At 39.0% G+C, this 17,358-nt stretch overlaps 2 protein-coding genes across 3 annotated transcripts in view; one reads left to right on the forward strand and one right to left on the reverse strand.

The window, feature by feature from the left end:
* LOC112215547 (phospholipid phosphatase-related protein type 5) overlaps positions 1-7,631 on the reverse strand; it is a 103,300-nt gene extending 95,669 nt beyond the window's left edge. For both annotated transcript variants that reach the window (XM_024374650.2, XM_024374648.2), the window contains exons 1-2: positions 7,411-7,631; positions 311-407 (exon numbers count right to left, since the gene is read on the reverse strand). In XM_024374650.2, the coding sequence (XP_024230418.1) occupies positions 311-379 (69 nt within the window). In that variant the 5' untranslated portion in view covers positions 380-407; positions 7,411-7,631. The remainder of the gene's footprint in view (positions 1-310; positions 408-7,410) is intronic.
* Positions 7,632-10,981: 3,350 nt separating this feature from the next.
* Positions 10,982-17,358, forward strand: part of LOC112215548 (2-lysophosphatidate phosphatase PLPPR4) — a 39,441-nt gene continuing 33,064 nt past the window's right edge. The window contains exon 1 of the mRNA XM_024374653.2: positions 10,982-11,419. Within this exon, the coding sequence (XP_024230421.2) occupies positions 11,240-11,419 (180 nt within the window). The 5' untranslated portion in view covers positions 10,982-11,239. The remainder of the gene's footprint in view (positions 11,420-17,358) is intronic.

The raw sequence follows: 17,358 nt of genomic DNA on the forward strand, positions 1-17,358 counted from the left end.
GATGAGAGAATAGTCAGATTAAGTGCTAACTAAAATAGCAGTGCAGATGCCACTCTTTAGCTATGTGCAGAGATGTATTATGGGTAATGAATGTGTAGAGGAATGCTACAGACTTTGCAGAACAGCAGAAAGATCAGCACACCTTGAATCCAGAGGTTGTGTGTTCAAATTTAGATGAACAGCATACTACTTACTTTAAAACTCAATACCATTTCATTACTTATAATGTTTTGGGACCATCTGAGGCCATCACGTGATCATGTGATTTTTATCTGTAAGGGAACAATTCTCCATAATAATACAATCTTACCTCCACAAGCAGGTAAGTGAAGAATTTCCTCTTATCTCTTGGCTCCCATCTTTCTGCGACTGCAGGCATGTTTCCGTACACCAAAATGTGGCATTAACTGTAAAATTGTATACAAAGGGACACTAATTAGAGTTCCATTCGAAAACTGTATGTGTGGTGCCTAAACCTTTATTTACAACTACTACAGTCAACCACTAGATGGAGCCTGTAAACAATCTTTGACACTATCACTACTGTCGTAGAAAACAAGAGGTTTTCCTCCTTTAGATACCTGGGGACGTATTCATAAAACAATTAAGAATAGAAGTCCCGTATTAATTATGATCGAAAGGTTACAACTTATCCTAGATCAGCACTCCTACTCTGAGACACTTTAAGATTGCAGTACAGGTCATCAGGGCAACAGGGTAGCCTAGTGCTTAGAGCATTGGACTAGTAACCGGAAGGTTGCAAGTTCAAACCCCCGTGCTGACAAGGTACAATTCTGTCATTCTGCCCCTGAACAGCCAGTTAACCCACTGTTCCTAGGCTGTCATTGAAAATAAGAATTTGTTCTTAACTGACTTGCCTGGTAAAATAAATCAATAAAAATCTCACTTGTTTTCTCACAGATGTTTTAGTTTTTCAATGTACTCATTCTAAATGTTTGGCATGAGTTGATATGATGTTATGTTGATTCTCTATATGAGCTTTTGACAGGATTACACATTATTCTGGTCCTTAGCAGGCTATACATTGCTATCATATTCATTACCACAAGGGGGCATTGGGGAGATAGCTGAAAAGTACCTGTCATATACAGGGACATGTTTATGATGTACAACATATTTCAGTGAATAACCTTGTGTTCAACTTCTCATGAGAGAAAGAGAAAGAGAGAGAAAGGTATTTGTTTGTTTTAGTTGCTCAAAGAAACACTGTCTGGAAGAAACACTGTCTAGAAACATTGTCTACACAATCAGGCTACAATTGCTACAGGTATAAAGCACCTTCATATGAGTGGTGGGAATTGAATGAGCAAATGTTAAATTAAACTTAACAACATAACACTGACCATTTTCGATCAATTAAGGATGGATTTAAATCCAACAAACTTAGAGTGAATCACTGTGCTTTGCCTCTGGGGCATTACATTTTTAACCTTGGCCCTGTGCTTGTGTGTGCAGCATGCATCTCGATACCCTCTATGATGTTATGCATATTAACGGAGCAGACAAGCACGGACATCTAAAAGCAGAGACATGATTCTAATTCCACAGCAGATGAGAAGGAATACATACACCAGTAACTACCAGCTCAGAATGAGATGGGGAATCATTGTGATTCAGTCTATTCCAGGACCCTTCCACAACTATGCTTTTCTTAACAACTGTCTCCTCATTGTTTAAACATGTTCTGCTTCTACTGCATGTGGTGGGCCAAACCTTGCTCTTTAAAGAGGAGGTATTATTTACTTGTCTTTTATGTCAGAAGGCAAAAGCTAAGTACATCAGACCAGAAGAGATCAGACCAGACCAGGGCCTGGTTTCCCAAAATAAATCGGGCCCTGACCAGCCCAGAAACAATGTGTGAGCAGATAGTTTTGTTTTGCAGTGCACTGCTAATGCAGACAGAGTGGGTGTGTGGTGTACCCCGGTTTCAAATGCCATGTAATATAGGAACAGTCAAGGTGGGAAAGAGTGTTCTCCTCAGACACAACTTTTGTCTGGTTCTGAAAGGCCACTTATGCTGAAGGAAGAATTCCATCTTGAGCTAGATTAGAATTGTATTGTATTGTATTCGATCATTGGAGTTTTTGTCATGAGAAGCCTGGGAAAAGGGTTCAATTTGGGACACAAAACAGTCTCTCTCACCTCACCAGGGAGAGCTGTACGTATTAGCAATATGAGACAATATGGTGTTTCCATCTACCTCGAGCTTCTTTAATCCATTTCTACGGCACCCTGATCATTGATCTTCTCATGTTTTATCACCTGGCTTTAGGTAGAGCGTTATCTCAATCTCTAGAGATTCAACAACTCCTAGATCTAGTGTCATTTTTTTCCCATCGTGTTTGAGATACAGTATAAGGGTCTTATTCCATTGTGTCATAAAAGCACATTATTAGTAGATATCGCTAAACACGCAGTGCCTTCTAGGCAGAACTGATTATTCTTAGACATATTTGTTATGTTCACCTTGCTGTCAGGAAAAAGTATTGTGTGTCAAATATGAAGACATATTAACAGTCTAAACCGTAAAATAGCAATCAGCAGTAGAAAGAATAACAAAGTGTTTTCCCTGCCCCTGTTTTGGTAAAAAAAATATATATAAGGGATTAGGCATGAAGAATTCAGGAGTTTATTTCACATTTTTCCATTTGTGTTTTTTTATCGGAAATTATTGCTTATGGGGAGGGGCACAACTTTCACTGGGGACAGGGGGGACATGTCCCTCCCACATTCTGAAATTGCATTTTTGCCCCCAGTTTGATCATTGGAATGTGATACAGAACGTGGCAACGGTGTGCTTTAGGACCATGCGGATGCCTCCGAGTGGTCAGGTAGACTATTTGGAGAGTTAATCCAACTGGATAAACAAAAAAATATAATATATTGTATATATATATTATTTCTAAACACCAAATTTGCATATGTGTAAAATATGACTGTTCTCAGATTTTAAATTAATAGATTTTAGGTGTGTATTAAAATGTGTTTTCTTTTGCAAAATGATATATCCATTGTTAAGCTGGAATGGAATGTTTGTGTTATGTATATTTGATTGTGATATGTGATTGTCTCACCTAGCTATCTTATGATGAATGTAAGTCGCTCTGGATATGAGCATCTGCTAAATGACAAAAATATAAAATTTACATTTTTACATACAGATCTCACAGTACTGCACTTAATTATTGAATTTAAAATATACAATACCATTCTAACGTTTGGACAAACCTACTCGGGGTTTTTCTTTATTTTTACTATTTTCTAAGTTGTAGAACAGTAGTGAACATCACAACTATGAAATAACACATGGAATCATGTAGTAACCAAAAATGTATTAAACAAATTAAAATATATTTTAGATTTTAGATTCTTCATAGACACCCTTTGTCTTGATGACAGCTTTGCACACTATTGGCATTCTCTCAACCAGCTTCAAGAGGTAGTAACCTGGAATGCATTTCAATTAATAAGAGTGCCTTGTTAAAAGATCATATGTGGAATTTCTTTCCTTCTTAATGCGTTTGAGCCAATCAGTTGTGTTGTGACAAGGTAGGGGTGTTATTCAGAAGATAGCCCTATTTGGGAAAATACCAAGTCCATATTATGGCAAGAAAAGCTCAAATAAGCAAAGAGAAATGACAGTCCATCCTTACCTTAAGACATGAAGGTCAGTCAATCTGGAAAATGTCAAGAACTTTTAAAGTTTCTTCAAGTGCAGTCACAAAAACATCAAGCACTATGATGAAACTGGCTCTCATGAAGACCACCACAGGAAAGGAAGACCCAGAGGAAAAGTTCATTAGAGTTACCAGCCTCAGAAATTTCAGCCCAAATGAATGCTTCAAGGAGTTCAAGTAACAGACACATCTCAACATCAAGTGTTCAGAGAATACTGTGTGAATCAGGCATTCATAGTCGAATTGCTGCATAGAAATCACTACTAAAGGACACCAATAAGAAGAAAAGACTTGCTTGAGCCAAGAAACACGAGCAATGGACATTAGACCGGTGGAAATCTGTCGTTTGGTCTGATGAGTCCAAATTTGAGATTTTTGGTTCCAACTACTGTGTCTTTGTGAGACACAGAGTAGGTGAACGGATGATCTCTGCATGTTTGGTTCCCTCCATTAAGCATTTGAGGAGGAGGTGTGATGGTGTGGGGGTGCTTTGCTGGTGACACTGTCTGTGATTAATTTAGAATTCAGGGCACACTTAACAAGCATGGCTACCACAGCATTCTGCCATCCCATCTGGTTTTCGCTTAGTGAGACTATCATTCGTTTTTCAACAGGACAATGACCCAACACACCTCTGAGCTGTGTAAGGGCTATTTGACCAAGAATGAGCGTGATGGAGTGCTGCACCTGATCTCCACAATCACCTGACCTCAACCCAACTGAGATGGTTTGAGATGAGTTGGACCGCAGAGGGAAGGAAAAGCAGCCAATAAGTGCTCATCATATGTGGGAACGCCTTCAAGACTGTTGGAAAAGCATTCCAGGTGAAGCTGGTTGAGAGAATGCCATGAGTGTGCAAAGCTATCATTAAGGCAAAGGGTAGCTACTTTGAAGAATCTAAAATCTAAAATATATTTTGATATATTTTACTATTTTTGGGTTACTACATGATTCCATATTTGTTATTGCATAGTTTTGATGTCTTCACTATACTATTCTATAATGTAGAACATTTTAAAAATAAAGGAAAACCCTTCAATGAGTAGGTGTGTCCAAACTTTTGACTGGTACTGTATATAGTATTCACACCTCTTAACTTTTTTTGTGTTACAACCTGAATATACAACCTGAATATAAAATGGTTTAGATTTTTTGGTCACTGGCCTACACATAATACCCCGTAATGTTCAAGTGGAATTATGTTATGTCTTATTTACATTTTTTTTATTATTAATTATAGATGAAAAGCTGAAATGTCTTGAGTCAATAAGTATTCAACCCCTTTGTTATGGCAATCCTAAATAAGTTCAGGAGTAAACATGTGCTTAACAAGTCACATAACTTGTTAAGTTGCATGGACTCACTCTGTGTGCAATAATGGTGTTTAACATTATTTTTTAATGACTACCTCATTTCTGTACCTCACACATACAATTATATGTAAGGCCCCTCAGTCGAGCAGTGAATTTCAAACACAGATTCAACCACAAAGACCCGGGAAGTTTTCCAATTCCTCGCAAAGAAGGGCACCTAATGGTAGATGGGTAAAAAAAAAAAGCTGACATTTGAACATGGTCACAACAAAGATACAGGCGTCCTTCCTAACTCAGTTGCCGGAGAGGAAGGAAACCGCTCTGGGATTTTGCCATGAGTCCAATGGTGACTTTAAAACAGTTACAGTGTTTAATTGCTGTTATAGGAGAAGATGGAGGATGGATCAACAACATTGTAGTTACTCCACAATACTAACCTAATTCAGAGGCTGGGTTAAATGCGGAAGACACATTTCAGTTGAATACATTCAGTTGGACAACTGACTAGGTATCCCCCTTTCCCTTTCCCTAATTGACAGAGTGAAAAGAAGGAAACCTGTACAGAATAAAAAATATTCCAAAACTTGCATCCTGTTTACACGGCACTAAAGTAATACTGCGAAAAAAATGGCAAATCCAATACAACACATTACTAAGTACCACTCTCCATATTTTTAAGAATGGTGGTGGCTGCATCATGTTTTATGGGTATGCGTGTAGTTGTTAAGGATTAGGAGTTTTTCAGGATAAAAAAGAAACGGAATAGAGATAAAACTGAGGCAAAATCCTAGAGGAAAACCTGGTTCAGTCTGCTTTGTACCAGACACTGGGAGATGAATTCACCTTTCAGCAGGTCAATAACCTAAAACACAAGGCCAAATCTACACTGGAATTGCTTACCAAGAAGACAGTGAATGTTCCTGAGTGGCTGAGTCACAGTTTTGACTTAAATCTACTTGAAAATCTAGGGCAAGACCTGAAAATGGTTCAACAACAAATTTGACAGAGCTTGAAGATTTTTTAAAAGAATAATGGCAAATGTTGCACAATCTAGGTGTGGAAAGCTCTTACGAGACTTGCCAGAAAGACTCACTGCTGTAATCACTGCCAAAGGTGCTTTTGCAAAGTACTGACTCAGGGGTGTGAATACTTAAATATTTCTGTGTTTCATTTTCGATAAATGTACAAATATTTCAAAAAATATGTTTTCACTTTGTCATTATTGGTTATTGTGTGTAGATGGGTGAGAAATCTATTTAATCTATGTTGAATTTAGGCAGTAACACAACAACATGTGGAATAAGTCAAGGGGTATGAATACTGTTTTGATGTCACAAATGTATCATTTGTACATTTATTTCTTTAAAATGTAGTTATTTGTTACATTTGACTGTGTAAAACCTAGCAGTACTACTTATTTATCTGGGAGTTTGGCGATTGTATAGCATTTAGCAAAAACATGATTATTTGACTCTGTATTGAAACCCTAAACTGATATATTTTAAACAACTACATGTCTGTCGTTGAACAACCCTATGCCATGATTAGATTGTGCAAAAACACACCAATCGCTTTAATAACTTTTTTTTTAAATAAAAGCTCATTTTGTAACATTTTTAAAAATGGATATACAGTGATTTGGAACAAAACTCTTCAAATGTAACCACTCTCAAATTCATAGACAGAGCTATGGATGCAAGGACTGACCATCCAAGATATCAAAATGATAGTTTTAATAATGTTTTAAGGTTTTATATTGGTTTGCAAACATTGGAGTAAAACAAGCTTATATGCTGGGTTCTGATGGGGTATGACAGTTGAACTAAGCTCATGTCATATGTAAGTTATATTCTTCAATAATCAATCGGTACATATTTAATTTAAGTCAATAAATTGATGTAGCAACAGCTGATTACACCTTTAAGGGTATATTCAAATACGTCTATAAACTGCTACAGATGAATTGCATCATCAATGTTTTACTGTGTACTGTATGTACAGTGTAGGTTGAAGATTGTATCAGGGATCCATGGGTACAGTAGCCTATACAACACAATAATGATCAGAGCACCTGAAACTGTAACAAGGCAGATCGTAATAACACTATAACAACGAATGTAGTACATTGAGCCTCATTTTAAAATGGCAATACTCTGAAACTCTACCGATATGAATGTTTTGACGTTTTCTTAGCTTTCCTCCTCGATGCACACCACCACACGTCCTTAGAAAGCATAGAGCCATAGGCTATCATATGTGGTGCATTGCTGTATTTTCTCATTCTCTGCACGAACAGTAGCCTACCTAACAAAATGCAGAGCAGTTACGACTGAACATCTACCCTGCGACAATTACGACAGTCTCTGCAGTGCTGACGGGATAACGGGAAAAAGTCCTACCTTGGACTGCTCAAGGAGTTTTAGCGACTCAACAGCTTCAGAAGTCTGAACGTGATAAATAAACAACCAGGCGTGACTCATATGTTTGTATCTCTACGGACGTTTGCTTCTTGGATGTACATTTAGTGTTCTACGAATTTCCAAGGTCCCTTCTCGTGAAAATAACTCAGTAATTTCAATACTTTCAGTGTCTCCGGTATGTTGTCAATTACCTTGGTGGATGCAGCAAATGCGCTACTGCGCATGCGCAACCCTGGACAGTCTTTTTGCTGTAATGTCAGGGAAGTGAAGGCTAGTTTACACCACTGTTGCTATCGTCCCATCCCCCATCAACTCTAACTCTTTCTCCTAGTAAAAGGTGTCCTACAGTGGCAAGACAAAATATATGTGAACCCTTTGCAATTACCTGGTTTTCTGCATAAATTGGTCATACAATTTGATCTTATCTTCATCTAACACAACCATAGACAAACACACTGTGCTTAAACTAATAACACACAAGTTATTGTATTTTTCTTGCCTCTGTTGGATACATCATTCAAACTTTCACAGTATAGGTTGGACAAAGTATGTGAACCCCTAGGCTAATGACTTCTCCAAAAGCTAATTGGAGTCAGGAGTCAGCTAACCCTGAGTCCAATCAATGAGACAGTTGGAGCTGCCCTGCACTATAAAAAACTATTCACAAGAAGCATTGCCTGATGTGACCCATGCCTTGAACAAAATAGATCTCAAAAGACCTAAGATTAAGAATTGTTGACTTGCCTAAAGCTGAAAATGATTTCTTAAGTATCTCTAAAAGCTTTAATGTTCATCAGGGCATGGTAAGACAAATTGTCTATAAATGGAGAATGTTCAGCACTGTTGCTACTCTCCCTAGGTGTGGCCGTCCCGCAAAGATGACTGCAAGAGCACAGCGCAGAATGCTCAACAAGGTTAAGAAGAATCCTAGAGTGTCAGCTAAAGACTTACAGAAATCTCTGGAACATGCTAACATCTCTGTTGACGAGTCTAGGATACGTAAAAAAAAAAAAAGAGAATTATGTTCATGCGAGGACTCTATGGAAGAAGCCACTGCTGTCCATAAAAAACATTACTGCACGTCTGAGGTTCGCAAAATAGCACCCGGATGTTCCACAGCGCTACTGGCAAAATATTCTGTGGACAGATGAAACTTAAGTTGAGTTGCTTGGAAGGAACACACAACACTATGTGTATTGAAAAAACCTCATCCCCACTGTAAAGTATGGTGGAGGGAGCATCATGGTTTGGGGCTACTTTGCTGCCTCAGGGCCTGGACAGCTTGCTATCATCAATGGAAAAATGCATTCCCATGTTTATCAAGACATTTTGCAGGAGAATGTAAGGCTATCTGTCCACCAATTGAAGCTCAACAGAAGTTGGGTGATGCAACAGTACAATGACAAAAAAACACAGAAGAAAATCAACAACAGAATGGCTTGAACAGAAGAAAATATGCCTTCTGGAGATGCCCAGTCAGAGTCCTGACCTTCTGGAGTGGTCCAGTCAGTCCTGACCTTCTGGAGTGGTCCAGTCAGAGTCCTGACCTTCTGGAGTGGCCCAGTCAGAGTCCTGACCTCAACCCGATTGACATGCTGTGGCATGAGCTCAAGAGAGCGGTTCACACCAGACATCCCAAGAATATTGCTGAACTGATATAGTTTTGTATAGAAGTATGTTTCAAAATCCCTCCTGACTGTTGTGCAGGTCTGATCAACAACTACAGAAAATGTTTGGTTAAGTTATTACTGCAAAAAGGAGGGTAAACCAGTTATTAAATCCACAGGTTCACATACTTTTACCGCTCTGCACTGTGAATGTTTATACGGTGTGTTCAGTAAAGACCTGAAAACATATAATTGTGTGTGTGTTGTTAATATAAGCAGACTGTGTTTGTCTATTGTTGTGACAAATTTATGCAGAAATTGATTATTTATGCAGAAATCTGTCATTTCAAAGGGTTCACATACTTTTTCTTGCCACTGTATTCAGGAATATAGGTTACTCACTAGGCATGGTGTCCGTTTGCTAGTCAGATACTAGAGTGACATAAACTTCCAGGTAGCCTACATTTAGAGTGGCTAATATTTAAACATATGCTATAAAAATGGGCAGTCTCTGCACCTTAGACGGTCGCTGTCAACTGTCATGTGGTTCTGAATTAACATTAAATGGTGCTGAATTACCGCAAGTGTCTTGTTTTCTAAATGTAGGCATTTTTAACAGATTTGGATCATTCTTATCTTCTGACCGTAGGCCCAATTTTATAGATATTTGAAAAATGAAAAAAGTAATCAGAGGATGTGAAATGGGTCTGAAGATAGTTGAAAAGAGGAATATTTCGTTAATTAATTATGATTGTCCTCTCCTCCCTGAGGAGAGAACAATCATTAATGGGAGTCCATTAATTACACCCGCTCTGTATCAATGCCAGTAATAGATAGTCTCATTAAAGATATAGGCTATCAAGTTTTTACACCATTAGTGCTGCACAATATTGCTACACTTGAACCACAGTCACATTTAGCAGCTATCTATCCAGCCAAGATCAATAGGCAGGGCCAGCTCCAGGCATAAGCAACATAAGTTATTGCTTAGGGCCCCAGGCCGTTAGGGGGCCTAAACCCCATTTTTATCTTTTGGAACTCAGTCGGGTTCTCAACTTACTGTTGAGAGTTAGAATAGTGGAATTCAGTAGGTACAAGTTTGAAATTTGGTTGTGCTTCAGCTATTATTTGTTTATTGTTATGTTAGTCACTAACCATGTTTCCATCCACAGTTTTTATGTGAGTAAAGTCATTCCGTATGAAAAAACAAAGACGACTGCTGTGATGGAATCATGAAGTTTCGGTACAATTGTATAATGCCGACAAATAATTTGTCCGTTCGACATGGTGGGATTTTTTTCTGTCCGTAAAATTCATTATGTGAGAAATAGCGGTGTAAACGACTTTATGCGCAAATATTGATATAATAACCATCATATCGAAGTAAACTTGGAGTCACACGATAATAAGGTGTGTGGTCCTCCCACTACGACTCGGGAAACCATTCAGTTTATTAGGCTACAGATGAAAAAACTTATGGTAAACTTCGCAGGGTGGTGAAAGTGCACGGTGATCTTGAAATGTGTATCTGCCCCATTGCAAAAACTATTTGAACTACATGGAATTTGCCATAAAATTGCTGAATGTCTCTCCGCCCCATGGCATAATGTATAGAATTGCAGAAAATTAACTTTAAGACTAATTTATTCTCTCTGAATTTAAAATAAGGGGGCAACCAAATCTCGTTTAGGGCCCCCAAAAGGCTAGCAATGGTCCTGTTGATAGGTATTGCTAGAATACATTTACTGTAGAAATTGACTGATTCATGTTGTCATTTGAAAGCTACTGCACACATAAGCCTGATTAACAGACAAGTCGAAATCTACTGTATACTGTGACTGTTTTACTGCTGAGCTAATTAAAATGCTGTCAGTTCATGTTTATGAATGCATGCGTTCCGGAATGCGCCTGCGCCTTTCCCTAAAGCGCCAGAGTGTAAAACAGGAGAGCACTGCTGATGTCATAGCAGCTTTCCAAGGACTTTACTCGGTGACTGCTCGTGCGGCCCAAGTGTATGCCAAGTCTTTATCAAGAGATGCAAATGATGCTATATTAGCAACGAGGATACTTTCTCAAAATCAGGTTAGGAGATTCTGTGTCTTTTTAAGAGAGTCTTGTGAGGTGCACGCCGACTGTGGTTGCAACCCGCACTCTTCATCCACGGTATACTTCGGAATGAAGCGAGGGGCAGTCGTGCGCGTATGATATTGGCACCCAGTTGTGACAGCAGTATTGGACCATCAGTATTTGATCATCTTACAGCAGGTTACCGCTATTATTTTATCGAGTATCGGGGGACCAATCATGTCTTCAAGAGAAAGACAAAAGGAAATATGACGAAAGACAGCGTCAGCTTGCTGCCCTGCTTCTATTTCGTTGAGGTAGGTTGATTCTCTCTTTTTGGGCTGTCTCGGAGAATAACAGGATAGTTACATTAATCATGACTATGAAAACATGATTTTTAAAAAGTGACATAATTTCATCCGAAAAACAAAACAAAACAATAATGTTGCATGAATAGGAGGGCTGCAACGAATGATCAAAAAACCAGAAACAAATAAATAGGTAAATCAGATGACTAATGATAATAGGCTATTGCAGTCATGGAACAATAAATGCCAGCAGTTCAATTTCAAATTATGTACATGATGTGTATGAATTACATATATTGATTGGTATTGATGTTTGGTTTCAATACACATGATCGAACACATGTTGTTGATGTTCTCTGGATGCAAGCACCAAACGATTCACTATGCATCAAACGATTCACTATGCATCAAACGATTCACTATGCACAAGATGATAAAACAGAAATATCACTCACAAGCATGCACATTTACTGTGTGCATGTGTGTTAATGTGTGTGCATTTTACTTGTGTGTGTGTGTGTGTGTGTGTGTGTGTGTGTGTGTGTGTGTGTGTGTGTGTGTGTGTGTGTGTGTGTGTGTGTGTGTGTGTGTGTGTGTGTGTGTGCATGTGTGTGTGGAAATCTGGACATCTGTGGTAGGCAGTAAGTAGCATATATGACTCTATCAGACACTGAACATTCAGGACTCATAAGTCAGCTCAGCCCTATTTAACCGATTAAACTATTTAACTGATTCATGTCTCCTATGAAGCGTGGCTGCCAAATACCATATATTACTGTAGATCTAGGATTTTTTAACACAGTCTTTCATCGCAGTTCAGCCAGTTCAGCATCTCTTCTCCACACCAATGGGACATGCACATTTCCTGTGATGTCTCTGGATATTTAAACTACACAACCTACATCACCATGTCAGGGGCAGCAAGTAACCCTTGTCCGAGCCAGAACGGCCCATAGTCCGTTTTAAGGGAGTAGTTATTTTGAGGAGTGTCCTGTATCTTAACCATGGCTTCACTTTTAAAGAACCTTGCTTATTGATTCTATTAAGATTCTGAGTTATAGTGGCCTTGTAGAGTTGGTCTTGCCTGAGGCTTGTGTCTCTAGTGGAACCAATTTGAGCACACAGTGTAGTGAAAACCCGTTTTAGATTAAACAGGGGACAGCTTTATGTTCAAAGGATGGATCAAAGACATGGAGTGTACTGTACTGCACTGTTATGCACTGTACTGCACTGTTCTGCACTGTAAGGCACTCTATTGCACTGCTCTGCATTGCACTGTTCTCTTTTGTACTGTACTGCACTGTACTGCACTGTTCTGCACTGTACTGTATTGCAATGTTCTGTTTTGTACTGCACTGTTATGTTTTGTACTGTATGTACTGTAGTACAAATCTGTCATATTTTGGAACCTGTTCACTGACTAGAAAGCCAGTTTAGTTCTCCCCTTTGGTCTAGCAAAGGTCCAGCATCACCCCATACAGTGCAGAAGGGAGCCAGTGGGGCTTATGCTGGGGAATACATAGCTCTTGAAATATAGAGCATAAGCAGAGCATTAGGCATACCTAGGCTACATGTAGATGTTGCAATGCATACACAGAGGGAGTTGCAAATAAGTGTAATATTTGTTCATTCTCTTATTAATTTGTTCATCTGTTTGTTAATTCATCAATTCATAAGATCTTATTTTTTGTAAATGCCCCTCTCACCTTAAAACACATGTGGAAAACCATCCCACTGCTCCTGACAGCTACCTTTACAGCACTGCTGGAGAAGGAGAAACCACATGGCTGCACCACAACACACATCTCAACTGCAGGCAATATTGACCACATCATGTCTCTGATCCACTGGCTGTTTCCAATGTCCACATGAACATACACACCATACCACTCAGTATGAAGTCAGCGATTGGATATACATTATGAGTGCTATGCTTATTAGTTTTTTTGGAACAGAACACGTGTTTCCTATCAACTGGTTCCTATGGTTTGATTATTATTATTATAATGACAGTCTTATAGGGCTGTAATGACTTGCGTATAGGGCTGTAAGACTTAAATGTGTGTGTGCAAGACACCCATGCTTGGTTTAATTACAGTCTTATAGGTCTGTACGTACTGTATGTGTACAGTAAAACACTCGTCAAACCTCCATCATCCTCAGAAGGACACCTTCGCTGCCTTGTGAGATGATACCTTTAGTCAGTGCTGCAACACAGGGTTTGGAACAGTTCAGGGAACAGAACCAAAAACCGTAAAATAGCGAAATTCTTGAAGGAACAGAATCAGAACCAGGAATGAGCGTGATCTATACTGTTCCGGGAACAGAACCGTTATTTTAAAAGCATGGGAACCAGTTAATAATGTTATTTTATTTTCCAGGATTTTTTTTCAGTCCTCAAAAAATGCAACAAAGCGCCTATGAAAATCCCTCACTCAGTCACTCAGAAAATGATTCCTGTGTCAGCCTGCCAACTGAAAATATTTTTTCCAGTGCGTGTGTGTGCTGCGTCTCCCCCTCCAAAGCATAGGCTACTGTAGCCTACTGTATTTCTGTAATTCAGAAATTAGGGAGAGATTTTTCATTAGAGAAGAATGGGTACACTTTTTCAATGCTAGTTAAGGATACTATAGTTATCACATTGCACATTGGATTTATGAATTACAAAAAGCTAAAACGGGTTTTTAATTCTGGTGCAGTTCTGCACGTACAAGCTTTTTAGCTAGCTAGCTGTGGTCCGACGTTAAGCCAACTCTCTGAAGTTCAAAGACATTCAAAATTCCTCCATAGAAGCAACTCCTTCATAGGTATAATTCTGTGGGCCTAATTCAGTATAATGCATGTCATAACAATATACCCAGCACTTTAAGCCAAGCCTCCTCCTCCACCCTTTCTCGCTCTTTCCCCACCCACAAAATTTCAGTCGCATCTCGCTCCCTACACTTGTCTGTCCATCACGCATGTAAACAACTATAGCTTGCCCGGTCTAGAGCTGCTCTAGCCGCACTGATTGGTGAAGTAAATTAATGTCAAGCTAAATGTACAAAAAATTAATTGATTTCAGAGGTTTAAAAGGAACAGAAAGGAATGATATAAATCAGTACTCTTTTTGGTTCGAACCGGTTCAGAACTATATTTTTCAGGTCGGAACAGTGGAACAATAAAAGAAATGGTTCTGTTCAGAATGAAACAATTTTGGTTCCAACCCCTGCTGTTACATGCTATAAATAGCCCACACCGACCAACCAGTCCACTTTCCATTTCTAGCCATCCATTATTTAACTTCATCTGTCACTTCCCTGCCTTTCATTTCTGTAATCACTGGATCTGAGTTAAAGCAGAGTGAGATTAGAGGTACAGTCTTGTCTGGCAGTGGCAAGATAGGGGACAGAAATAGGACTGTTTGTGTTACCAGCATATTCATGTTCATTAGACTGCATGTACCTGGAGTTTATAAATTGTAAATGTTGCAGTCTATTAGGTATGTTTTTAGAAAGACTAATGTACATGAATACATCCCATGTGAGAGTTTTCGAGGGTACTCCTTTAGGCCTTACTACTAAAGGTGTACTACGTTGCTGGTTTAGATTAGGGAGAGGCTCCTAATTCAGGACCAGATCTTTTAGTGCTGAGGATCTGAGTCTGCAAATTCTCGCAGTATTTCACAGGAATTTGGGACTTCAATCATTTTTCTCATGCTAAAACCAGATTAGCCACATAGTGAAATGCAAACAGGTGATATTTGCAAGGTCATTAAGCAAAAAACAAACAACCAAAACATCAATAGCCACTACAATGTAAAAACATGATTTTGTCATGAGTTCAGTAGCATTAGCTTGATTTTGACTACATCCATGACTAACTGGTATCGTCATTAAAGCTCGCTAGCATGCTAGTCATGCTAGCGACGCTAGTCAGCAACGCTAGATAGCATATGCTTCTACACCAGGGACCCCCTTCCAGGCAAACCGGCAAACCGGCAACACAACGTATGTTAGCAAAATAATTATGATTCACATCTTGTCTCATCATCAGGTGAATGATAATGGCAAGGTGAAGTAATCAACATTTTAAAATGAAAATATTTGTGAGATCGTTTTTCATTATTTTGACCTCCCCAGATTATAATTGGAAGAGGAAGTGTAGGCCTAAACTCTACATGATAGTCAGCTAGATCTAGTAAAATGGGAACCGATGCAAACCTGGGAACCAATGCAAAGATTCTGGCTAATGTAGCTAGCTAGATGATTAGCTAGATGATAACGCATGTGAAATTGTAAATTGGTAAATTTATATTACACACTTTTCTTACAACTTACTTATAGTTGATGTCGGAAGTGTCCATACACCTTAGATAAATACATGTAAACTCAATTCCTGACATTTAATCCTAGTAAAAATTCCCTGTCTTAGGTCAGTTAGGATCACCACTTGATTTTAAAAATGTAAAATGTCAGAATAATAGTAGAGAGAATGATTTATTTAAGCTTTTATTTCTTTCATCACATTCCCAGTGGGTCAAAGTTTACATACACTCAATTAGTATTTGGTAGCATTGCCTTTAAATTGTTTAACTTGGGTCAAACGTTTTGGGTACCCTTCCACAAGCTTCCCACAATAAGTTGGGTGAATTTTGGCCCATTCCTCCTGACAGAGCTGGTGTAACTGAGTCAGGTTTGTAGGCCTCCTTGCTTTCACACACTTTTTCAGTTCTGCCTAAAAATTTACTATAGGATTGAGGTCAGGGCTTTGTGATGGCCAATCCAATACCTTGACTTTGTTGTCCTTAAGCCATTTTGCCACAACTTTGTAAGTATGCTTGGGGTCATTGTCCATTTGGATGACTCATTTGCAACCAAGCTTTAACTTCCTGACTGATGTTGCTTCAATATATCCACATAATTTTCCTGCCTCATGATGCCATCTATTTTGTGAAGTGCACCAGTCCCTCCTGCAGCAAAGCACCCCCACAACATGATGCTGCCACCCCTGTGCTTCACGGTTTGGATTGTGTTCTTCGGCTTGCAAGCCTCCAGACCGTAGTCTGGCTTTTTTATGCTGGTTTTGGAGCAGTGGCTTCTTCCTTGCTGAGCGGCCTTTCAAGTTATGTCGATATAGGACTCGTTTTACTGTGGATATAGATCATTTTGAACCTGTTTCCTCCAGCATCTTCACACGGTCCTTTGCTGTTGTTCTGGGATTGATTTGCACTTTTCGCACCAAAGTACGTTCATCTCAAGGACACAGAACGCGTCTCCTTCCTGAGCGGTATGACGGCTGTGTGGTCCCATGGTGTTTGTACTTGCGTACTATTGTTTGTACAGATGAACGTGGCACCTTCAGGCGTTTGGAAATTGCTCCCAAGGATGAACCAGACTTGTGGAGGTTTACATTTTTTTTTCTGAGGTCTTGGCTGATTTATTTTTATTTTCCCATGATGTCAAGCAAAGAGGTACTGAGTTTGAAGGTAGGCCTTAAAATACATCCACAGGTACATCTCTAATTGACTAAAATTATATCAATTAGCCTATCAGAAGCTTCTAAAGCCATGACATAATTTTCTGGAATTTTCCAAGCTGTTTAAAGGCATAGTCAACTTAGTGTATGTACATTTCTGACCTACGGGAATTGTGATACAATGAATGATAAGTGAAATAACCTGTCTGTAAACAATTGTTGTGTTCACATGCACAAAGTAAATGTCCTAACCGACTTGCCAAAAATATATTTTGTTAACAAGAAATTTGTGGAGTAATGAAAAACTAGTTCTAATGACTCCAACCTAAGTGTATGTAAACTTCCAACTTCAACTGTATGTCCTCTGTGTAAATTGCCCTATGGGCCCTGGTCAAAAGTAGTGCACATTATAGGGAATACAGTGCCTTCCCGGATGCACCTTAGTACAGTAATATCAACCTGGCAATGGATAGAGATGAATTGAAGTGAGC

Source organism: Oncorhynchus tshawytscha, linkage group LG16 (assembly GCF_018296145.1).
Source record: "Oncorhynchus tshawytscha isolate Ot180627B linkage group LG16, Otsh_v2.0, whole genome shotgun sequence".
NCBI classification, from domain to species: Eukaryota; Metazoa; Chordata; class Actinopteri; order Salmoniformes; family Salmonidae; genus Oncorhynchus; species Oncorhynchus tshawytscha.